The sequence below is a fragment of the Porites lutea genome, chromosome 10 (genome assembly GCF_958299795.1).
Source record: "Porites lutea chromosome 10, jaPorLute2.1, whole genome shotgun sequence".
NCBI lineage: Eukaryota > Metazoa > Cnidaria > Anthozoa > Scleractinia > Poritidae > Porites > Porites lutea.
The window spans coordinates 5,852,150-5,876,878 of record NC_133210.1 but is presented as its reverse complement, the minus strand read 5'-3'; the positions used below and the strand labels follow the sequence as shown (position 1 = coordinate 5,876,878).

The 24,729-nt window shown below is 38.7% G+C and overlaps 1 protein-coding gene across 2 annotated transcripts; it reads left to right on the top strand.

Annotated features, from left to right (window-relative positions):
• The first annotated feature begins 1,288 nt into the window (after window positions 1–1,288).
• LOC140950057 (importin-5-like) lies at window positions 1,289–24,729 on the top strand. Of its 2 annotated transcripts, XM_073399219.1 has the most exons (27): window positions 1,289–1,408; window positions 3,593–3,670; window positions 4,533–4,722; window positions 5,570–5,672; window positions 6,586–6,682; window positions 7,314–7,415; window positions 7,783–7,908; window positions 8,799–8,874; window positions 9,246–9,290; window positions 9,609–9,696; window positions 11,340–11,446; window positions 11,692–11,906; window positions 12,753–12,926; window positions 13,341–13,556; window positions 14,402–14,485; window positions 15,230–15,362; window positions 15,842–15,909; window positions 16,614–17,055; window positions 17,713–17,768; window positions 18,055–18,084; window positions 18,284–18,376; window positions 19,218–19,292; window positions 19,384–19,461; window positions 20,720–20,786; window positions 21,388–21,616; window positions 22,897–23,038; window positions 23,429–24,729. In XM_073399219.1, exons 1-27 carry the CDS (start codon window positions 1,289–1,291, stop codon window positions 23,516–23,518), a joined length of 3,324 nt encoding a protein of 1,107 aa, XP_073255320.1. In that variant the 3' UTR covers window positions 23,519–24,729. The 2 variants fall into 2 exon arrangements, with proteins under 2 accessions (XP_073255320.1, XP_073255321.1); XM_073399220.1 differs by lacking the exon at window positions 3,593–3,670 and having other exon boundaries at window positions 1,312–1,408.

Sequence of the window (24,729 nt, the reverse complement as noted above, 5' to 3'; positions counted from 1 at the left end):
CATACATACATACATACATACATACATACATACATACATACATACATACATACATACATACATACATACATACATACATACCCAGCAAACTCCCCCCCCCCCCCCCCCGGGTTGTTAACGCACTATAGGTTCTTATGCATGCATGATTCTTGATTTTGTAGCTTGTCAACGAAAACAGCAATAAATATAATAGAATACTCTCTTGATAGAATAATTCCCTTCCTTTCAATTTTAGTCAGACTTTCGCGGCGTAACGATTCCAGATATAGGAATGCGTGACAGGAGCCATCATGTGATATTAGTTTTGTGTACACAGTGAAGATGACTCGATCGGATCAAGCGCTGTAAACAGGTACACCTGTAGTATTAATGCGTTCGGCTTAAAGGCTTTCCTTTCCTACATGATGTTCTATTGTGTCAAAAGTCACAAAAAGTTTAAAATACTTGATACATTTGATGAATTATTGTGTTATTCGGGCTTTGCATTAAGAACTTCCATCGTGTATTGTAAACAGTCATAACGGAAAATAGGCATATTTCGTCGATCGGCTGTGCTGATAAATCGTTAAAATCACAACATATTTTTATGTTTCTATGTTTTTGGACATTCCCTTTGTTGGTCTGAAAAGACATTTTGTTCAGAAGATGTGGGGATTTTGCACAGTGCTACGATGAAAATATGCATTTTTGAGTCATTTCCTGCGTACGGCAAAGTGGGTGTAAATCAAAAAATATTTAGTAGACACGAGTTGTTTTTGAAGGACCAAAATTGTGTCCTTTACATCAATTAAGGACCAATTTAATCCTAGGAAGTGAAAAAAGTCGTTGAAAGTGCAAAACTTTGAAGTGGTGAACTCGGCAATATGCGCTATTTTTACTCTTTGTCACTGCAAAAATTTGGCCTTCGAGTGCTGAAGTGATTTTCCTCCCGAAAAATTTTATTTTGAAATATTTTCAAAAACTAATGCGGTTTCAATTACTTTTGGACTAAGATATATTCATGGGCAAAGTTTAAAGGAAATTGATTTTCCGACCCGAAACGCAGTGGACCGGTTTTAGGGAGACTCACTCTTAAGAATTGGCCATTGCAAAAGCTAAAAGTGGCATGTAATCGGATCCAAAAAGAAACCGCCGTTTTGGCCTTAATACTTTATTCAAATAGCTGCAATGGTTTAGGAGGCTTAGATACTTCCCCTTGTTCTTCATCGCTGAAAATATCGATTAACGCGCCAAAATTTGAAACTCTCCCTTTGGCGCCAAAAGATTCTTATCAGACCATACCGCACGCATGCGTACAAGTCATAGGTTGGGCAATATGGTGGCCGTGATGGCGAACGAGCAACAGCAATTCGAATCCCTTGTTTCTCAGCTGATGTCCCCCGATAATAACATAAGAAACCAGGCAGAGGTAGGAAAATATCTCTTCTTTATCATATCGTGATCAGGCTGCTCCACGGAGTGAATGAGAACAATGTAGGTTGTTGCGGAGGTCCTTTCTCCAGGAAGAATCTCGCCCGGTGAGATCGAATGCATGCACTCATGTTTACACCATGTGCAATTTTTGCCAGACCGAGATTTCTCTTTTTATCTCGAAATTCTATGGGTCGTTTCAGTTCTGAGATAGTCCTTAGCTTTCCTATGTTTCGGCGGTATTCTTTCTTTTTAAAGAACCGGTATATTTTGTAATTACAGTATATGCTTTCTTCGCCCACGTTTTCTTTTATTATTGCGGAATTTTTGGTGTTCATTTCGCATGTGGTAGCTTGATCTTAAGCTTCTCAGAAAATCGAACTTAACGAAATTTTATTCTGTACTTATCCCTGACTCGTGATCAGATAAAGTGACAATTAGCTAAGAAAGTTTCTCTTGAAAAGCTCGATTTAGACAGAATGCTATCGAACATACTGTCAACATGAATCGCACATGTTACACGTTAAATTTGATTTCAGGTTAAATTTTATAACCTAGGTTGATTATCAATTTTCCTTGTCTTCTGGGGCTAGGAGACAAAGGGAATCGGGAATTCCCCCGTGGTAAAATCAAAATTAACCTGAAATCAAATTTGACCTGTAACATCCATACACTTTTAAACTTGATTTGATGAGGTTATTTTTGGTACATGTACATAGGGTGTTTGTAATTTGATGATCAGCTTATAACTCTATAAGAAAACAAAATACAGTATTTTGTTTTAAGAAGCAATTAAAGAGCAAAATAACCACCTATTTTTGGTTAAGCTTATATTATGTGGAGCAGAGTCAAAACTACATGAACAGTCACCTTGGCCCCAAAATCTACCTCTGATTAGAAAGGCAATACAGTCAGGACTGTAATGTGTTTTGTCAAAATTTAAGTGAATCACTTTTATTGATGTATTTCTTTACGTAAAAAAGCTCATGCACGTCAAATGTCAGCAAGTTTATTTGGTGAAATTGTCTGTTTCTTTGTTTTTGATTAACCTTTGTTAATACAGTCTTATTTTTTGTTACATAGACATTATTTTATGTCTTGAACGCAGATGATCAACAGATTGCTTGGTTTATATTTTGATTTTTATGGCTAACATAATCAAATTGAACAAAATGCCTAGATGCTATTTAGGTGCCGTTCATATTTGGTGCCCGTGAACCAGTTCCTTGGTACTGGCAATAAATGATTTTGTGTTCACACCTTGAGTACACAATCAGTGTGACTGTATTCATGGTTACTCCATTTCGCCCTGCCAGATGCCATTTTGGAACATGTGCTTAGAAGCAAGAACAAAACAGTGGGCTGCCACAGAACTAACAAAAATGCTGTGCACACAGGGTCCCTGTGCACACATTTCTGGCATCATGCTTGAATTCTAGTGTTGGTACTTGAAAAAAGGCTGTGCAGGACTCAAAGTTTAAATTTGAATTTGGGAGCACTTGTGCTACCAGATGTAAATTTTTAGGCGCACTGCCGAAATTTAAGGTGCACAGCTGAAAAATTGAGGAGCACAGTGTGCTTTGGGTTTTATGGCGCACAGGTGCATGAATTTTTAGGCACACAACCAAAAACCGAGTCGCATATGCGACCGGTTAGTCATTAACTTCGAGCCCTGCTGTGTTCACATTAGTGCTCTGCAAGCACCCTTCTTGGGCACTGTGCCTAGGCACGAAGTGTGAATGCTTCCTTAAACCAGTGCATTGAACCAGTCTTGACATGTTACTCTAAAATTACATGTAATATTCCACTGAATGCAGGAATGTTTCTACCAATGCCCAGGGATCTGTGGCAACTAACTGTTGCCTTGGGCAACATGGATGTAGTTTTTGAAAAAAACTGAAATGCTGGTTTCTTTTAATTTTACTTAACTTCACCATACATTGCACCAATGGTGATTTCTATTTACGTAGTTGCCATGGAAACCACAAAAGCATACTTGAATCAAAGTTAAAAGACTGTGGCAACCTATCAGACATTTTGGATCATTACGTTATCTAGTGTGTCATTATATGAAGTTTTCTTGTAGACCAAAATTTTGTTTTCTATATAATTTTTATTTGTAATGGTTGAATATTGTGTGTTATAAAAATAATAGCCTGCCTCTTGCTTTTCTTCTTGACAGGCACATTATGATACTATTGTTGAGCCAACAAAAATTAGTTTCCTTATTCAAATGATAAAGACATCAGGAATCCCTGAGGTGAGATTTATTAGTGCATACACATGTCTGTTGAAACAGTACTCACTCCAATCAAATATGCAAAGGCATTAAAACAGTTACAGGATTCCCAGGGTTGTTTGAAGTCTTCTTGGTTGCAAAATATAAATAAACATTTGTATGGGAGTTTAAAAACGCTTGTCTAAAAAGTTGTAAGTTATGGTAACAGGATTGAGTGGAGTCCAATTCGGTCATATACGTGTAAGTGGTTAACAAAATTGGACACCTCTGTAGCGGGCAGAACTGGACAACACAAAGTCCTGTTACCACGATCAATCATGACTATAACAAAACTTGTGATAATTTATAAGCTTTTTTAAAATGAAAACAGAACCACTACACCTTTCCTTGTAGTGTGAGAGCTTTATTTCAGTCAATTTTTGCACGAGGGTGAAAACTGTCAATCAGGACCGCACCACAAAACCAGTCACTCCCAAATGTTACACAGTTACACAGATACAATCCCAGTCAATCCTCACACCATGGTTTTGTTCCAAAAATTATTTCCATGAATCATTTATTCCAAGTTCACATTTTCTGACAATGCTCGTGCCATTGAAAGTTGGTGTTAGTCCTGCTCAATTTATTGCAATAACTTTCAGCATATCATTGCCTTTGCTTTTTTACATGTAAAATTAAAGTTTTAATTTTATGAAAGTCACTGTTTTCTAACAGTTCATATATAATTTTTAAACAAATTTTTTAGGTGTCCTTCTCTGTAATGTTACCACTCTTTAATGATGCTAACTTGTGATTTTCTAGTCCTTTCAGTTACTATGACATGTTTAGAACTCATTAAAAGGACAGTTGTCAACTTAAAACTTAAATGTTTTATAAATCAAAGGTTCGTCAAATGTCAGCTGTACTTCTGCGCAGAATCTTCTCCAGTTCGGTGGACTTTTATGAGAAACTCGACCCAACCTTGCAGCAGGGAATGAAGGATGGTTTGCTGAAGGCCATCGAGGAGGAACAGATCCCCACAGTGCGGAAAAAGATTTGTGATGCTGTGGCTGAGTTGTCTAGGAGTCTTCTTGGTAAGTTACAGTGTTCAGTTCAAACATGCCCTGAAAAGGCCTGTGACCCTTTTTTGACTGTCCCAGAAACATTTTAGGTCCAAAAACAGATGAAAAATTATTCAAATCCAAATCTAAAAAATAAAAACAGGAGTCCTAGCCAACAAACCAGTCCATTTTGTTTTTGTTAACCAATAGTTTTATCATGTCATCTGCCAATCGTTTGAAGTCTTGATCTTAAATGTAAACAAGAACAGCTTTCCAGGCCCACTCACATGTAGTTATTGGCACTTTTGAGAATTGGGACACGGGAAATTAAGTCCTTCAAGTTCTGACAATAGTCTTTGAATCTTATTTAATGATCTTTATGAACGAAGCAGACATTGTTAAAGCAGCTTTTTTGGCAAGCAGAAACCTTCTTACAGTTCAGGAACCCAGTATTTTGTGCAAATATACAGTGTACATTTATTTGATTGGCATTTCGAAGATTAGACCCAGTCTGAAATTTTTTCAGTAGTTTGCAATAGTTTTATTATTTGGTGTAGGGACATTTACGCTAGTTTCATGCTGGGATTCCATGCATCTTTTAAAGCATCAAATGAAATCCACATTAGGTGATACTTGTCTGTTTTTATTTATTTTGTGGAAAAGAAAACCTGTCTCCAGTCGGCATAAACCTTGAATAATTTTTTCCGATGATATGACTGCTTAGTCAAACATTGTGAATGGGCAGATTAAAAGTGGAAATCCAGTGTACTAAGGTACAGAAGATAATGATCATGGAATGGATGTTTTTACCATCTCCATTGTTTCTTCTTGTTTGTTTTTCTCTCATGCACATTTTAGATCTCTGTTTTCATTTTTTTAGATGAAGAAGGTTACAATCATTGGCAAGAGCTGCTGAAATTTCTTTTTGGCTGTTGCAACTCAACTAAATCGGAACTGAAAGAAAGTGCACTTCATATTTTTGTGTAAGTTAAAGGCATTCTTATTTATTTGGCTTTTAAAAACCAAATATTATGTTTAAAATTTATATTAACACTATGGTTTAGTCCAAGAGGTTAGTGCTGATGAAATCTTACTAAAAAGTAAATGCTGTGGTCTAGCTGCAGTCAAATGCCTCTTGCAACAACTGTTTAGTTTTGTGCAACAGGAAAAGTTTTAATATTTATACTGGTCACCCAGTTGGATACCCAATTACTCAAAATCAAGGAAAATAATGGTTTAAAAAGTCAAGGTATAAGAGAATAATTGTAGTATAATAATACAGACTCCCTATTGTTTTACAGTTCTGCCAAGTTCTGTATGTTTATTTGCTTCTATTTCCCACATTTGAGAACTGCATCACTTAATGGAGGTTGGGTGCTTGGAATAGCCAGGCTTCCCTTTTGGGCAGCCGTCCTTTGGACTGAATAATTCCCCCATGCCTGACACAACCCTTGAACCCAGCCAAACACCTGTTGCAGGTCAAGTTTGATTTCAGATTAAAATTTTCTTGCCTAGGTTGATTCTCAATTCCTTTGTCCCTTAGGGCTGGGAGAAAATTAATATGATCGATAATCAATGTAGATTAAATCAAAATGAACTTTAAAAAAAAATTTGGCTTGTTAGACACACAACACACAGTAATATCAATGGAAAGAAAAATGAGGGAAAACTACTCAAACTGTACTCTAGCTGATGAAACTGATGAATGCTGGCTAAAACACAGTGTGTGTGTCTCCAGACTGACCTCAAGAACTGTTGGTTCTATTTTGTCGTTTGCCCCTTCAAAGTTATTACATATGAATGCATTAAAGATAAAATCAAAAGCTCTCACAGCTGTTTGTTCAACGAAAGTAGACATCGAGCGAATTACATGTAACTAGCATGGGTGTTTTGCAGATCATTCCCTGGAATATTTGGAACACAGCAGGAGCATTATTTGCAGGTTATTAAACAGATGTTATGGCAGTGTTTGCAGGATCAGACTTGCCAACAGGTACAGTATGAATGATTGCTGTTCAATAGAAAATTGTGATAAATAATCATAATCTGTAACTAAAACATCACATTATTTGAAACAAACACACGGTGGGAGTGGTATTACTGGTCCACAATTTATGGTCATATTATTCTGGGCCCAGTTCCTGGAAAGATGATTAAGTTTTTTAAGCAGGGTTTTCTTGTCTAAAAACATGTAACTCAAGCTCACAAAATACTGTTGAACCTTTACACTGAGATAAAGTTATGATAACACAAAATGTTACTCTAAGCAAAGCATAGGAAGGTAAATGCAAAATTATGTGGAACAAAATTTTAATCCTGGTTCAGCGCTAGTCAGCCTTTGAAGAACCAGGCCCTGGTCTGTAGTTTCCTTCATCATATAGTTAGAATAAATCCGAACAAATCGCATCAAGCACTTGATGGCTGCTTAGTAGATAGAAGTGACAACAATGAGAGAACTCTGTTGGCATGGCAAAAACGTGGCTCTGGTGGCTTAATAGAGGTTTAATGTACAAGTAATTATTGTGGGACTTTGATAACTGGCCTCTTAATGGAGGTTCAACTGTATTATAATTCTTGTGTTTTTTATGGTGCTCAATGCTCTGTGCGACTGTTTTTGTCTTCAGGTTCGCTTTATGTCAGCGCGTGCTTCAGTTGCTTTTATAACAGATCAGGTCGAAGAGATAAAACAGAGACAGTTTGTCGATCTTGTACCAGGAATAGTACAGGTAAGCAATGTAACAGATCTGACAAATGTAGCATCCCCAAAGAATGTAAAAAGTGTCAATGTAATTTTTGTGGTTTCCATTCTACTCTAATTGAGGTAGTGTGCAAGTTAGTAAGTTATTGTAAAGCTGAGGGAGAAAGAGATACATGTAATATTTTATGTTAAAGTGACTGATATGATTGTACATTCAATAATGTTGATTTTTTTTTAATTCTTTCATCTTTGTAATGTGTATAATAGTAATATTGTTTACATTATTAGTAAGATAAGACAAGTTTGTGTATTATACCAGTATATTTCAGGCCAGTGGGCTATCTTCATTTGTACTAGGTACATTTAATTTTTGTTTGTGTGTGTTATTCTTGCAGGCGGTTCGGGAGAGTGTTCAAGCAAGTACTGATGATTCAGTGTTGAAATGTCTGATTGACCTTGCAGACACATGTCCCAAGCTTCTCAGAGCAAATTTAGAACCTATTTTGGATCTTATGTTAGAGGTACGGTGTGTTGTCCTTAACATTGTAGTGAGATATTTTATTTTAGGTTTTATTGGCTAAGGCCTGCACTGTTGCCTGGGACAGACAGAGACAGTTGAAGTTAATTAGCATGATTTCTTGTCCCGCTCTCCACGTGGAGAAAAAGACCTGATGATCTATCTATTTCTGACGCACCCACACTGATTTGATAAGTCTGTCCCATTCACGTCTGTTAACCATGACAGATGGAAGATCCTGCCTCATAAGACCAGTGTCACCAGAGAGTGACACCAGTGTTGAAGACACTGGTGATGGTGACACCTTTGACCTGATGGTAGGGATGATTTTTTAACAAGGTTATCTTTTTTCCTGAAGAGGTTTTTTTTATTATTATTATTTATTTATTTATTCCATTTTCACTGCAAAAAGAAAACTTAGCTTAATTACATAAGAGAACAATTATTAACTACATACTAGGAAAAAAAATTTATTGCAGTGGGTTTTTCTTTTACCTGGTACACTGTAGTTTTTCATTTTCTGTGTTTGTAATTAGATATCATTTTATTATTTAAAATATTGATATTATTAAGTTATTAATTTATTTATTAGTTCCCCTCCATTCCTCATCCTTTATCACTCTCTCATTGCAGCTTACACATCTCTTTTGCTCTGGTTATCATGGTCCCACTCTAGTTGTTCTTTTGATTCTCAAGGTTTTGGTTCTTGTTGTTGTCATAGTTCCCTTGTTTTCATGGTTTAGTTGGTCTCATAATATGCTGTCCTGTGTAACTCCTAGCTCTCTAGTTCTTGCTTGTCTCTTTGTAGGTCTCCTGTCTTGTTGACAGTTTTCTCTCTTTAAGTGGAACAGGAAACATATGCTTTGTATCAAGTCTTATTAATTCAATTTGCAGATTGTGCGCAACACAAATCTTGTTGAAAGTTGGAGGCACTTGTCATTAGAGTGTGTTGTTACATTGGCTGAAACAGGTCTGTACATATGGAGTGGAAAAACTGTTGACGTTAGATCACTAGGCTTCAGTATACAAACATTCATAACCCAATAATCTTTTCAGCTTTCCTGCAGTAAACCTTTCTATTTTCACCTTCCTACTGGACAAGAATAGGACTGGATTTGTCAGCCTCACAGGGAAATCACTATAGGCTCATACAATGATGGACAAGTTTCTTTGCACACATTATTTTTTTATTTATTATTATTTTTTAAACATTATCATTTTGCCATTAAATTAAATATGTAAACAAAATTCAAAAGAAGATGAGGCAAGGGAGCTCAAGGAAGCCAACATATGAGTAAATTTAAACTGATTATCAATGATGTGTTTGTATTTACTTGGCAGCCCCAGCAATGCTCAGGAAATGTCAAAAGCATATCCCAATAATAGGTAAGTTTTTCTTGATTTTTAATTTAATGTGCTTTATTTTGTTATGAATCCCATGGTAGTGGCCTTGTACATGTAGTATCACTTATCAAGCCATAAGGTCTCAAATATAAAGAAAGTTGTAAATACTAACGGTAAAAACTCTTGACGTAGAACATTTTGGAGAACACTATTTTCTGCTGATATTTCATGAGGATAATGACCAGCAAATTACTCAGCTGCAGATGTACCCAGATTTATATGCACTTTATTACCTGCAGACTTAATTTTCATAGAATTATTTTACCATCTTTCTTTATTGATAACCATACTTTTTTCCAGTTCCTGAAATGTTGGCCATGATGGTTGATTTAGAGGATGATCCTGAGTGGAGTGTTTCTGATGATCTTGATGATGAAGATGCTGAAAGGTAGGAATGAATGGACGTACACAAAGAGGACCAACCCTGTTTAGGGCTTTTCTTTTTAGGAGAGGCTAGAGGTGTGATGGCTGATTGCTTAAACTTTGAACTTCAGATCTGTAGGTGCAAGTTCAAGGCTTGCCACTGCTGTGTTGTCTGTTTAGACAAGAAACTTTGCTCTACTATGTCTATCTTAACTTAGGTGTACATTGTATAAATGGTACTGGCAGGGGTTAACTTGCGATGACTAAGCATCTAGGGGGGCTAGAGATGCTTTTAGGTGATTCATCCTACAGAAACTGGGATGAGATCTGGCCCTGATCTCGGCCTTATGGCCTAGATGTGCATTTATCTATCGTTAGGTAAACCTTCGGGAAGGGGGTTAGGCAGATGATAATACAAGAAGATGAGGATCATTTTACGTTTCTGGGAAACTGCCCACCTACCCCTCCCCTAAGCCAAAATTTTGCCCCAAGTAAGAACTACGTGTTAATGTTGGTTAAGGGGAGGGGTAGGTGGGCAGGTTCAAAGAAACGTAAAATGATCCGAAGATGATACCTGTTCATGAAGAATCTCACAGACAATACCCTGTTTGCATGAATTGTATAAGTTGTATTATGGCAATGAAGTGGGTAACTGTCAATCGTTGAACATGCAAAGTGAGTTTATAAAATGACTCTGCAGACTTCGGCTGTATTCACACTTTACCAGATAGCTTCTGCACTGGCACAATAACCATACCAGATAGCAATTCTATTCACACATAAGAACGGTGATTTTAGCACGATTTCTGTAACGGTGCAGCTTCACCAATCTCTGAAGTAAGGAGTCACATATCAGAGAGGTATCACACTGTAGACGTCAATCTCACGCATCAAGGACAATTTCTTACTCCTTACTCACAAATCCAGACCATTGTTCTCTAACAAATGATTAAGGTGGCTGAACATAGTTTTGCGGGCGGTCAGCGGTAACTCGCGTGACGGCGCGTGTTTTAAATTAGATTAACAAACATGGCGAAAAAAGCAATGGTACACAGAAGACGATTTCTCAAAATCTACTCATTAAAATTTTGTGATATTTGGCAGAATTTTTACTTTTATCGTATTTAAAATAATGAGAACTTTAAAATGGAACTTGAACAGACAAATTTTGTGACACATTTAATAATTACAGTACAATTATATCATTGATTATCTAAAAACCTGTCTGTTCAAATTTGGTCAAATAAGTTTCAAGTGGTAATGATTAATCATAGTAAGCTGTGTGCAAGTTTATAGGAAAATCTAATGAGCGAGTTTTATGAAAACTGAGCAAAAGTGAAATTTTAAGATTGTATTCAATCGTTCATGTTACCATGGAAACTATGAAAACATCACAATTGGCCTGTCAATCAAAATCTTTCATCAGTATATTTTTCACTTGCCAAGTTTCAGCTCATGAGCTGCAACCTTTCTCATGCCATGATTTGGCAAATGAGATATACTCACAAACTACTAAAACTATGTTCAGCCACCTTAATAACAAAAATTCAACTCATTTTCCCCAAAAATATGTTACAGAGTATAGTTAAATGCTAGTAAAAAATAAAACAATCAGCGAGAAGTATCATTGCTAATTATTATTATTTTTTTAATGTTTTTTGTCGATAGTAACTCAGTAGCAGGAGAGAGCTCCCTGGACAGACTGGCCTGTGGTTTAGGAGGAAAAGCAGTTTTACCTCACATTATAGTTACTGTACCACAGATGTTACAGAATCGTGAGTTTCCACTTCATGATTAGTTAAAGCCATTGGAATATCACTTTTGTTTCCAATTTCTTTTGGCTATTACAGTTCTCCCAAGAGAAATCAAAGACAATGCATGTGCAAAGCTTTGGTGGGAGGGAAGAAGGTGCATTATGGTCTTTGTGAAAACGGTGAAAGTGGGGCTTTATTCCATGCACTCCAGCGTTAAGCCCCTGCTGCCTAATGCCTTTTCTTTTAAATGTATTTTTTCATATCAGAGGACTGGAGATATCGTCATGCTGGTCTCATGGCAATCTCTGCCGTTGGTGAAGGCTGCTACAAGCAAATGGAAACTTTACTTCCGGACATTGTTAACACTGTATTGCCTTTCCTTGCGGACCAACATCCTCGTGTGAGATATGCTGCCTGCAATGCTGTGGGACAGCTGTCCACTGATTTTGCTCCCGGATTCCAAAAGAAGTTCCATACAAGAGTAAGTAAGCATTTGAAAGATCTTGATAATTAGCTAATGCCCTTATGTTCCATAATTTCTGTTATTTTCAACTCAAATTAGTAAATCACTGCCCTTGTGTGGCCTGATTCACAAAACCCTTGTACCATTTAACCTCCCATAAGCACCCACCCAAAATTATGAGTCAGTTTTTTGTTAGAACAGAGGCACATGATGTGAGAGGTCTCATAATAGTTAGCAGAGGACACTTGTTATGAAAGGCGGTAAACATCAAAGATTAAAACAACTGGTGATGCAGTTTGTGTTGTAAGCTCCCTGAGGGTGCACAATCCCTTTGTTTTTTTGTTTACAAATTGTAACAGAATAAGTTAATGCCATCTTTTCATTGGTCAGTAAGATTAAAATGACAGCAATGCTATTGAATGTTGTTCACCATCAGGTCCACAAAAATGATATAACAAAAGAGCTGACGGGTTTCATAACCAATCAATCAATCAGTCATTCAATCTTTATTGCTCCTAAGATAAAAAGATATATCTTAAATTACATCAGCTGTTGGGAGTCTAAAAATACATAAGACATACTGTATACAAATAATAGAAAGATCAAAGATTTTATCTAAAAATAAGCCTATTTACAAAAACATTCTTAAATCTATCAGTCTTTATTTCCAGGCGATGAGCACTTTTGTTTCTGAGTTGATACTTTGTTTCTGTCTTCTTCGGAATGATGTTACTAAGCAGGCAATCGGGATCCACTGAATGTAACCATTCCTCTCTAACAACTATGGTCTCATACAAACAACAAATCAAGTACTTGACAGGAGTTTGTTATAATAATTATGTACATATTTTTAATTCTGACCAGGTGGTTCCAGGCCTTCTGCTGGTTCTAGATGACACAGCTAACCCCCGTGTACAAGCACATGCTGCTGCGGCCCTTGTAAACTTCTGTGACGACTGCCCTAAAAATATCTTGTCTTCTTATCTGGATAATATTGTGACCAAGCTTGAAGTTGTTTTGTCTTCAAAGTTAAGAGAGGTAGGAAGACTTCTCATTAAATGGCTGGTACAAAATACAGGTCACATGATGCATTGATGGTTTAATTGAGACAAAGCCAGTCAATGTCTTTTCTCTGACCAAAGCTATTAATGGAGGAAGACTGGCACTAGTCAATATTCATTGCTTATTTGTATTGCTGTAATTGCTGTACAACCCACAGCCTGTGTTCTGCATTTTGTTCCAGTACCGTCTATAAGGGCCAAAAGTCATATGAATGTGATGTTTAGATTGATGTACGTCTTATCACCGTAGAAGTGGAAATTTGTCGTTTAGACAATGACTCAAAACTAGCAATAAATAAAAAGTGCAAAATACAGGTGTGAGTAGTTGAAAATGATCTTTTTCCAGCAGCTGGTGGAGAATTCGTTCTCAAGTTTTTTGTTTGTTTAACAGCTTGAACGTGGCGGTAAACTTGTTTTGGAACAAGTCGTCACTACCATCGCGACAGTAGCTGACACAGCAGAGGAGAAGTTCCTGCATTACTACGATCGCTTTATGCCAAGCCTCAAGTACATCATGCAGAATGCTCTCTCATCTGATTACCGCATGTTACGGGGAAAAACCATCGAGTGTATTAGCCTGATTGGTTTGGCTGTAGGAAAGGAAAAGGTATGAGTTATATCAGATTTTTGTTGTTCTTGTTGTCGTTGTCAATGTTGTTCTATATTTCATTATAATATTATTTTCATTACCATAATAATTTGTTGTCATTGTCACATGGTCGAAACATCAGTCACTGTCAACAACAGTGGCTTTCAGGCTTACAACCGGAGGATCATAACAACTACTTATGCTATGACTCCTGGGCTCAAATCATTTACATGTGCTTTATCCCATTCGCCCCTGAACCGCCCGTAACCGCCTGTGCGGATCCACGTCCTTTCTACCCCTTTTGACGTCATCAGTTTTAACGGTCAAGGACAACTTTGTCCGCTAGCTTGTGCAGAGTGAAGAAATCTTTCAAACCGTACCAGAATGAGCACAATTCAGTCGAGGACACCCGGAGAAAAAGGCAAAAAACCGGGTAACATTGACCTGAAAATCTCCATGAAAATCATGTTCCATTGCCCACCTTCCTTCCCTTTCACCTAATCCTAAGATCCTAAAAGCTTTTCTAAAAACTCTTCCCACCAAAATGAAGCCTACTAAATGCCCAGCAAGGGAAAAAAAGGAGGCAAGAAAAGCGAAAAAGGAGGGGAGGAAAGAAAGCGAAAAGTAAAAGTCAAGAGTGGTCGAGATTTTGCTTTCTGCGCATGCCCGAACTTCGCAAGCTGATATTTTGCATCTGGATCAGAAGGCCGCGAGGTGTACGACCTGTAAACGGTTTTGTGGTAAGTTTTAGCTCTTTATAGCACGACAGTGACCAGAAAACCACTCAGCTACCTTCAAAACGCTTTTTTCGGCAAAATCTCAACGAGCGAATGGGTTATTAATTATTATTATTTTGTTGTTAGTTCCTGCCCGATGCCAGTGAAGTGATGCAATTGTTGCTTAAGACTCAGACTGAGATGGAAGAACTGGAAGCAGATGATCCACAGGTTTGTGGTTTATGAGCAAGTGACAAAGCACCCTTACCCAGCCCTGCCTAATTGTCTTGCCTATCCCTTCTTCTACACCAGAACTCTCTAACTCATGGACTTCACAAACTGTCCCTCTCCACCCCTTGTAATTTAAATCATTGTAAGTGATCTCAGTGGGGTCTTATTCTGTGCATTATTTGCGGTTTTCTGCATTGAAAAACATATTATTGCTAAAAAAAGTTAATTAAGGATCGGAAGGACGATGCCCCAAGTCAACTAACAAAGCCAATAGAAACTGATAGTGAGCCCTCTAATAATGTTTTGTTTATACAGTCATACTGCTATTCTACTGTGAATTTTATGAATTTTAGCACTGACGATTAATTGTTGGCAGTACACGTCTTTGTCCATGTGCTATTAGACTGCAAAACAGTCGGTTTTTTCCTCAAAATCAGTAAAGGAATCGGTAAAGCGTGGCGTAAGAGTCTTACGCGCGCGAACCGCGCGAGCCTTAGTTTCGCTCTCTGTTTTCAGCCTCGTTCCACACCTTTTGTTTGACTGCTCGCGCGTACTTGAATACGCAAAAATATGGATTGTTTTGCAGTGTAATCTGCTATCCATGAGCTGATAGGTTCCAAATACATGAGCTAATCAGAATGCATGATTTGCTGTGGAAATAATACAAGTATAGTTTTGCTATATTAGACATAGTTGTTTGTTGTATTCATTTATTAACCTTGTTATCTATTTTAATGTTGTTAGATTTCCTACATGATCTCTGCTTGGGCCAGAATGTGCAAGATTTTTGGCACAGAATTCACTCAGTATCTTCCTCTTGTAATGCCATCTGTTATGAAAGCTGCCTCAATCAAACCAGAAGTAGCAGTTATTGATGGTTTGTTTTATTACTTTCTTGTTACCTTAAACTAACTAGAGTAAAGCCTGTTAATAGGGTCATCAAGGGGACATGTCTTGGTGTCCGTATTAACCGGTTTCTGTTAAAGGCGGGTTAATTTTAGAGAAAATATGAGGTTTTTTTTTTTCAGGACAAACGAAACTGTTTGTTACATGTGGGAGTCCGTTTTAAGCGAGCTCCTGTTGAGGGGGGTTGCATCTTAAAAAAAGCAGTTATTTTCTCATCATCAAAGAGGAAATTAATTGTTGGCTCTTTGCCGACCGATGTTGGCCGTTTGTCAGCCGACTGTTGGTCAGATTTTTAGGGGAGCTGTTCATCAATTTTACCAAAAGATGTGTTCTGAGCGAAAAAAGTGAAAATTGTTCGGAAACATAATTCCCACTTTATGTTGCCGTGTGTCAGTTTATTTGGTAACCTTCGAATCATAATTCATTGGCAAATTAATTTTCTATTAACAGCTGATGATCCCAAAAGTGGGCAATATTCTGAAGATGAAGGATGGCAGTTTATCACTCTTGGTGATCAGGTAAGGTAATTTCCTGGTCATTGAATGACAGCAAGCCTATATAGAGGCGGCCGTCAACTAAAGTGATACAACTCACTTTGATTCTGAAGATAACCACCGCACAGCTTGTCGAAACGTCAGTCACTGTCAATAACAGTTCTATTCAGGACTACACTCACCCGGGCGATCATAATTCCACCTACTTATGAAATGATTCTTGGGTTCAAACTTTTCACAGACAAAACTAAATTAAGAGTACTAATGTTTCGTTCAATGCACTCGATAGTTGAGGGTTACTTTCCAATTCGACCTCTTAACTAATTTCAAAGTTTTTGGACAAGCGAACTGGTAACGTAAGAAGACTGCCGACCTACTTGTTCCTTCATGTCATGGCAAAACTAGTGACAGTTCGCGAAAAGGCCGGCTGTCTCTCAGGCTAGCGAACTATTGATTATTTTGAATTACAGGGAAAGACCTTTTTTTTCTTCATTTTTTCGACTGATGGAATTATCACAATAGGCTCAATTACTAGCCGCTGATCGGAAAATGAGCCCGCGGTCATCCCCGAACAGATACAATCGGCCACGCACGCGTCTTTTTATAATCGACTTTTCTCGGGAAGGACCGATAGATCGGCGGGAATCGAGCCGACGATATTCCGCATCAATATTCTTCGCGACAAGTCTTCCCTACGTCTTAGTTAATTAACTTTTTCTTCTTCACAGCAAAAGTTTGGCATCAAGACAGCCGGCTTGGAGGACAAAAGCACTGCTTGTCAGATGCTTGTTTGTTATGCCAGGGAGCTGAAAGAAGGATTTGCTCCGTACACAGAACAAGTTGTCAAACTTATGGTTCCCTTACTCAAGTTCTACTTCCATGATCTTGTACGCACAGCAGCTGCAGAGTCCTTACCCTATATCCTAGAATGCGCTAAAATCAAAGGGGAAGCTTATGTGAGGCAAATGTGGGCCTACATGTGCCCGGAAGTGCTAAAGGCCATGAGTGCTGAACCGGAACCGGAAGTGCAGATATTGATCATGAATGCGCTTGCTCAGTGTATAGAGACTTTAGGGGTGGGTTGTATGACCCCTGATTATTTTAATGAGCTTGCGACTATGCTGCATGATATTATAGAGATGCACAAGAACAGACAGGTTGAAAGACAACGTAAGTATTGTTCACTTATTTGCTCTAACATTTTATAATAGTTTTTACCAAAAGAAATGTAGTTGGACGGTATGGAGGAGGTTGTGGCTGGGCTGCTAAATAACTCGAAAAAAGAAATCCTTACCTTGTGTCAGGAACCACTTAAACAGGTTGGGAGGGTATCAGGCCAGAATCTGCAACATTTTACTCTAAATTTGACCTCTCACGCGAAAACGTTCCTTACGAACGAACACGCGGCAAGCGTACGGATGAGAAACGTATAGCCAAGCCGTTCGAAACGAAATGGCCGAAAGGATGAAGGCCACAGATCGGCAAAGGGAACAATGCAAAGGCAATAAACATCACGTGACAAGCGAATTACCCCTGCAAACCCCCCTGGCCGCAGTGGCTTGAGAATAACTTTCGCTAAAATAAATTTAAGCGTTCTCTCGTTTTGTTTGTTCGTTTGCTTGATATGTTGATTCATCCATTCATTCATACGCTATAAATATAGAGTCTGAAATGTCAACCGCCCCCGCACTCCCCTCCCCCTAACTCTACGGGTTAGAGTGTGGATCCCCCCCCCCCCCCCGCTCTAAACTCTACGGGTTAGATTGTGGAGACGGCTGACATTTTAGACTTACACTCTATATCATTTGTTGGTTACCTGTTCGGCAGAGAGAAGAAAAGAGGAAGATTACGATGAAGAAGTAGAAGAAGATTTACAAGATGAGGTAAGGGATTCAATCAAATCCTAGGGTCACAAAATGCTTTTTTCGGCAGGGAGAGGTTGGACTGCGTTTGGCCAGTCTAGTCTATCTGTGTGCTTAAAGTAAAGTATAAATATAAAAGTCAATTTACTGATGAAGTCACCGTTTAAACTCAATGCTGAAAGAATAAATCCGTTTCCAAGCCTTGTACCACATTTTACCCAAATACTTCCATATAATATAGTTTTGAATTTTCCTGTTGTTGGTTGATATTTACTCACATCATTAAAACCATATTTTTCCTCTTTAGCACGAGACCGATGTACACATCTTGAGTAAGGTGAGTTCTGCCACTTTAGAAATTAGAGGGAAACTTGGCCGAGTTTTTTATCTAAGCACCAGGTCTTCACCAAGTCCCGTCCCAAACTAGTGGACGGAAAAGAATTTCTGCTGTGATTTTTTTATTTTTTGTTCACGTAGTTGATTACACGTAGTGGTTTGCGAGATAGGTCAACTTATTCCTTGCTTTATCTTTTTAGGTTTCTGATATAATGCACGCTTTGTTTGGAACTCATAAAGAAGCTGCTCTGCCCTTCTTTGAACGTCTTCTTCCCGATTTCCATTCGTTATTGGTGAGATATTTACTTTACATTAAATAACATAATAATTTCGTACAAGTTTTATAACCCTGAAAAGGACATGATGAGAGTCATTTCTTTCACCAATCAAAATCCAGTTTCTTTGGTGGAAAATATTGGTATTGTAACCCGAAAAATTCAAAACCGAGGCGCATAGTTGAACTCATCTGAATTTAACGTTAAATTGCGCATACTATGTAGGGTGCTAGTTTCTTAAGCGAAACAGAGGCCCTGATCAAGTATCTGGGAGTGAAAGAACGTTGCAGGTAGAATAAAAACAATTAAAACTCTATACCTAAATTTGGAACTGAGTAAACAAACGGAATGCCACCTGATTTATTGAAGAACTTATGCTTCGTTCACGCGGCACCGGACGAAATGGTAGGGTTCGTACAGGTCATGGAAAACCTGGAAAGTCATGGAGTTTAAGCATTTCATTTTCCAGGCCTGGAAAGTCATGGAATTTAATAGTCCATCCTTTAAAGTCGTGGAAAATTAAAGTTTCTGTGGTAGGTATAAATTAGTTACGGCCGATGACAAGGCAACTACAATGTAAGATAGAAGTGATTGAACAGCGCGAAAGGCACGCATTTTGGACCACAGTTGTGTCTGTTGATTTGTTGAAGGTCCAAAAATATCCTAAAATAAGGAAAGTCCTAAAAAATGTTTAAAGTGACGGCTAAACCTTAGGTCTTGGAAAACTTAAAAAGGTCATGGAATAAGTCATGGAAAGTCATGGAATTTGAAGAGCTCAAAGGAGTACGAGTCCTGAATGGCCTGTTCTTTGCTATCACGATTGCGCTATTTGTCTTAATTATAAAACTCTGTTCCCCAGGCCCCTACTGGATCTGCCCAAGACAAGCAGTGGTCCCTGTGCGTGTTTGATGACGTCATAGAACACACTGGATCTGTAAGTAATAAGTTAAAACCTTCTGCGATCCCAGTAAATATATCCTTAATGCTGATCCAGGAAATCCTAATATTGTTCTGTTGTACTGTAGGCTTCGTTTAAGTACCAGGAATATTTTCTGCGACCAATGATGAATTATGTTGTGGACAGGAACTCTGACGTAAGACAGGTACGGAGGGTGTCTTCATTCATTTGTTACCCCATAGTTTTTAGTTTTGAGATGTGATCGGATATTTCCCGTCAGTGCATCTCATATTAAAGTGGCTTTGTGACTAGGATATTACTGTTTTAGGTCAATTCTGTGCCAAATTTATCACGGATCATTCTACTTTTCTGGGAATCTCTCCACCTACCCCTCTCCCAAGCCAACATGGATTATTATACGTTTCGGGAAACTGCCCACCTACCCCTCCCCTAAGCAAACATTTTGCCCTAAGTGGGAAGTAAGTGTTAATGTTGGCTTAGGGGAGGGGTAGGTGGGCAGTTAACTTAGTACCTTTACCCATACATACCCATTCTTCAGGGAGCACTGACCATAATAATCTTTTGCAAACGTAGCATTAAAACTTGAAAAAGTTGGCCCAATCATTTCAAGTTTCATTCCATGTCCATCTTTGCCGTCAACTTCAACAGACGGCAGGAAACAGTTTCATGACTAAATATAGTCGTAAATTACAAAACCTGACCATTATTTTGGGAATTCAATTGATCCGAAAAAGTTTTAGCTTTTTAAAAAGGGAGCAAATGGCGTGACAAAGCCAAGTAAGACAGACTCAGTTCCAAAATCCACATAACCTTGCTGTTTGATTTTGCCCTGACTTTTATACATTTATTTGCGGAAAAAGAGAAACTGCTCGTACTTTTGTCACATGACCATTTTACGGTCATATGACCGCTATGTAGACGCGCATAAACTAGTGGATTAGACTTATCAGTGCTGAGCCATTCAGTCGAAATATTTCGGTTTAAATCTTTTCGATTTGACAAAATATAAAGGAGAAAATTTGAGGAGAAGCACGAGACACAGTTTGAGTGTTTCATAAGTTGTCAAACAATAATGATTTTAAGGCCGTAAGTAGAACCATCAGATGTCAGAATGCTTGATTTATTTGCCTTCGGTGTTCCTCGATGTTCTGATTTTTTAGTTATTGACTGGAGTTGATATCGACCAACCAGAAACTAGAGTAAAACCAATCATCAGTTGCGTGCACGCGTGTTCCCGCGCTTATGTCGAGTCTTGATTGGTTTTTTTGATGCATTCAACCAATCAGAAGCTGGAGCAGAACCCATCATTTTCCCGCTCCTGATTTGACGCCGGCCACGTTCATTTCTGTCAAGTTCTGATTGGTTTCTTTGATCGTCTCCCTCTGTCGTGATTGGCCAGATCCGTTCTGTCGTTGTATTTGATGCCATCTCTTTAATTTCAGGCCGCTTGTTATGGCTGTGGAGTAATGGCTCAGTTTGGAGGGGAGGAGTACATGTCAGCTTGTGCAGGTCTGTAAAACCCCTCATAACGTATCAAGGGTTCCCAAGACGCACCAGCGACCGGCGAAAATCACTGTCGAGTTTAGTCGACAAAGAAGCATCTCCGAAAAGTAGTTGCAAGACCTAAGACCTCTGTTTCAAAGCGAGGCCAAGTGCCAAGCTAATAATATGAAAATATTTTTTTTATTCTCATGCAAATAAATTTTATTTTCACCCAAAAAGTTTTTGCACTTAGCCTCGTTTTGCAGGGTGCAAAGTAAACCATTTTTACAGCTTACCATTCGGGCAAGCTGAAGCTAGCATTTACTAGCCCAGACATCATTTCAACTAGCCCCAAAAGCTTTTCGTCAAGCAGAATTAATTTCACACTTCTTCTGTTATTCGAATTCCTCAAAGAACATGACTTGCCCTTCGGGCAAGTTAAAAACGGATTTCACTAGCCTGATAGCAAAATCCACTAGCCCCGGGCTATCGGACACTACTTTCCTTGCACGCTGTTTTGAAAGTGAGAGTTTTTGGAACTCGGATAAGGCCTATTTTTTTCCTTTCTAATTAGTGCCAGTTTTGATAGTGTTTAGATGTCTAATCAACAAATGTCTTTCATTTTCAGAGGTAGTAACATTACTTTTCCAAGTTATTAACGCTCAAGACTCCAGAAGTCGTGAAAATGTAAATGCGACAGAAAACGCCGTGTCTGCGGTGGCAAAAATATGTAAATACAATCGTGGAAACATAGCGCTAAATGAAGTGATTCCCGCGTTCATCGCTGCGCTTCCGATAATAGAAGATAAAGAAGAAGCACCACATGTGTATGGTTACCTCTGTGACCTAATTGAAGGGTGAGTGATCAGCATCAAATTTCTCCTTGTAATATCAATGCTTTGTTAAACAGAGTGGTCATGAGAATTACGGAGATGATCACACAAGATGAGGTTGCTTGATATTTTATCAACTTCTCCCCACTACTTCTATAGGAAATGAACAGGAGCAACAAATGAGAATTCAAATTTTGATCTTAGGGTTTAAAGGGTTAAAGTGACGGTTGTAAGAGCTTCAGTCGAACCTCCACATGCGACCACCTCCAATAAGCAAGCGACCACCAAAATCTTCCCAGTGACAGCCCCACATATGAAACTTCTCGGGTGCACCTGTCATGATTAAACAATCAGTGAATTCGGCTTTTGTGATCTCTAAAATAATTTATAAAAAGCGACTGGAATTGTCTTGACGCCTGATCTGATCTCTTTATTTGCTGTATTTGCTACGTTTCCCAAATTATACGAAAACGGGGTCGTATCGATACCTTTCGATTTGGTTTGATTCGATTCGATTTCGATTATTGCCTTTTGATTTTGAATATTTAGATTGTTACTGACCAGCTAGCCCCTGGCTTCCCGCGCTTTTGACTGACCTGCTGGCCACTGGCTTCCTGCACGTTTGACTGAGCAGCTGGCCACGGGCTTCCCGCGCTTTTGATTGATCAGCTGGCCACTGGCTTCCTGCACTTTTGACTGACCTGCTGACCACTGGCTTCCCGCTCGATTGACCAGCTGGCCACTGGCTTCCCGCGCTTTTTACTGACCTGCTGGCGACTGGCTTCCCGCATTGGTCCCGTTGATTTGACTCTGATTTCTTGTTAATGCGTTTCTTTGTTTGTTTGTTTGTTTGGAAATCATTTCTTCTCCTGTGAATGCTGCATCTAGGCAAATGTGATAACAATATATTTGAATATTAAGGTCGATTTCCTCCGTTCTCGGACATGGTCTTGTTCCTCCCGAGAGGAGCGCTGAACTCATTTCCCGATCAGCGGTTGGTAGTCGAGTCTCTACCTGTTTAGCCTGTGCCAGGCTCTCAGATAGTATAGTGCGGACTTATTAAAACGAGCAAAGCGAAAATAAGACGCGTGCGACCCTGTCTCTCCCCAGCCCCCGCGCGTTTTCGCATTTCTTTTTACTGAACGACTTTTCACCACTATCTCGGAGTCTGGGACAGGCTAAAACCTGTTTCGTTCGACTTTCGTACCAAATATTAGAAAACCCGGAGAAGAAAACCTTGTTGTTGTCACAAGGAGTGTCTTTTTTATCAGTGCTTATCACGTTACTGTTTCTTTCTCAAACAGGAATAATCCTCTTGCTCTTGGTGCGAATAACAGTAACCTTCCTCGAATACTTCAAATTTTTGGCGAAGTGTTTGTAAATGATGTTCTTAGCGACAATGAAGCGTCCAGAAAAAGGGTTCTTTCCATAATACGGCAAATTCAGGTAAGAATAACGATAGATATGAACAAAGTTTGATCTATAAAACACAAGCTTACTTTCAGGAATAGGATTCATTTATCGCTTTATTTGGCGACGGGCTACAATAACGCTCAAGTGTCCACAATAAACATGAAACAAACCAACTTAAAATTTACCAAATACCAATAGGTAATTTTTCCACGCCGTCTTCGATAAATTCTTCCAGTAATGGTAAGAAAAATTTCTCATTAAATTTAAAATATAGGACTCTCTATGTGTAATAAAGTATAAAATTAATTCATATTTTTGATTTAAGTTTTACTGACTTAAATATCTCAATCTCAAAGACAAAGGAAAACGTGGTGAAACACTGCCTCTCGTGTTTATGTATTTTGTGTTACGCACTTTTCGCAGAGTGCTGCAGATATGTGGACGGCGTGTGTGGGCCAACTGACCGAACTTCACCAGGAATCCTTAAAACAGGCATTAGAAGCAGAAAGCTAATGGGCCGTTGGCGTATAACGTCGAATCCCCGCAAGACCCTCGTTAAAACTGCGAGCAAACCGCATCCTGAACACAGAGACTTGTTCAAGTTTTATGCATGAGATGCACACACAGTGACTCCCATACCTTCAATGTCGAGAATTTGTGATTTACTTACGAGTGAAACAAACAAAAACGCGATGCCTCGAGCAGGATTACGGAGCAACTTTAAGTGATTGGTACATGTTTACTTTCGGCAGTTGTGCTTATTTCCCTTGTGATTTTGGAAAATCCGGATCGAGATGATGGACCGCGAAAAAGGACAGATAAGAATGGAATATTAGATGTTGATGCATTTGCAGCAAAAAGAAGATAGAACATATAAACGCTCAAAACAAGAGGACGGTCTCTTGTTTACGTGAATTTTTTTCGGTTGAACAAAATGTAGATAATCAATTGCGCGGGGCAGAAATCAGCAGAGATGCGTGATTTCTTTGGTGAAGCTAAGATGGTAATTTTATAGAGTGCCGAACGTGCTTGTCCGGGTTAGCATCCGTCAGTTAAAGTTTTCTTGCTACCTAAGTCTTCTCCGTAAAATATATTAGGCGGGTAATTGGCCATTTTGAGATTTCGGTAGAAACTGGGTTGGAATAAGGTCGAAGTTTGGACGCTAGCTACCGCTTCTTTTATTGGCTGTCACGAGGTTGGAAAAGGAAACTAGTTCCAAAACATTCCGACAGTGCTATTCGACACAACACAGACCCAGTCGCAAATAACCAGTAGAGCGTTTTCACGTGACGTCACCGAGGCCTTATTGGTGTTCCAAAACAATGAAAAGGCAACCATGTTTGTGTTTCAAACAAGTCCACCGTTAGTTGAACTCTATTCTTATGCAAATGCTTTCTTTTGTTCCAATAAATTGGCTTGATGTTGGCCACGTGAAGGAAAACGCTCTATATATCACAAAAGAGGAGACTCAAGTAGCAGGAAAAATTACAGACCCTTGTATGAGTGTGCAACTCAGAGATGCTGCACTTAGGCCCGTTTCAATTGTCGAACTTCACATGTGCCGAATAATTGCAAAGGAGCGGGAACCAGTTTTTCCACGTAACTGAATTAAAATGGCAAATACGAAATTCGACCTTTTCAAACGGGCCTTGGTTACTTATCACTCGGCCCCATTTTTTAGAAACTTTTGTTGGAATGTGAATCAAGGCAGGAATTTTATTTAC

What these genes read in the sequence shown, in the direction of transcription:
- LOC140950057 (XM_073399219.1), top strand. Translation starts at nt 1,289, where the DNA reads ATGCGTACAAGTCATAGGTTGGGCAATATGGTGGCCGTGATGGCGAAC. An exon ending in TGTTACATTGGCTGAAACAG is followed by an intron (nt 8,875 to 9,245) that starts GTCTGTACATAT and finishes TTTACTTGGCAG; the next exon opens with CCCCAGCAATGCTCAGGAAA. An exon ending in GATGATGAAGATGCTGAAAG is followed by an intron (nt 9,697 to 11,339) that starts GTAGGAATGAAT and finishes TTTTGTCGATAG; the next exon opens with TAACTCAGTAGCAGGAGAGA.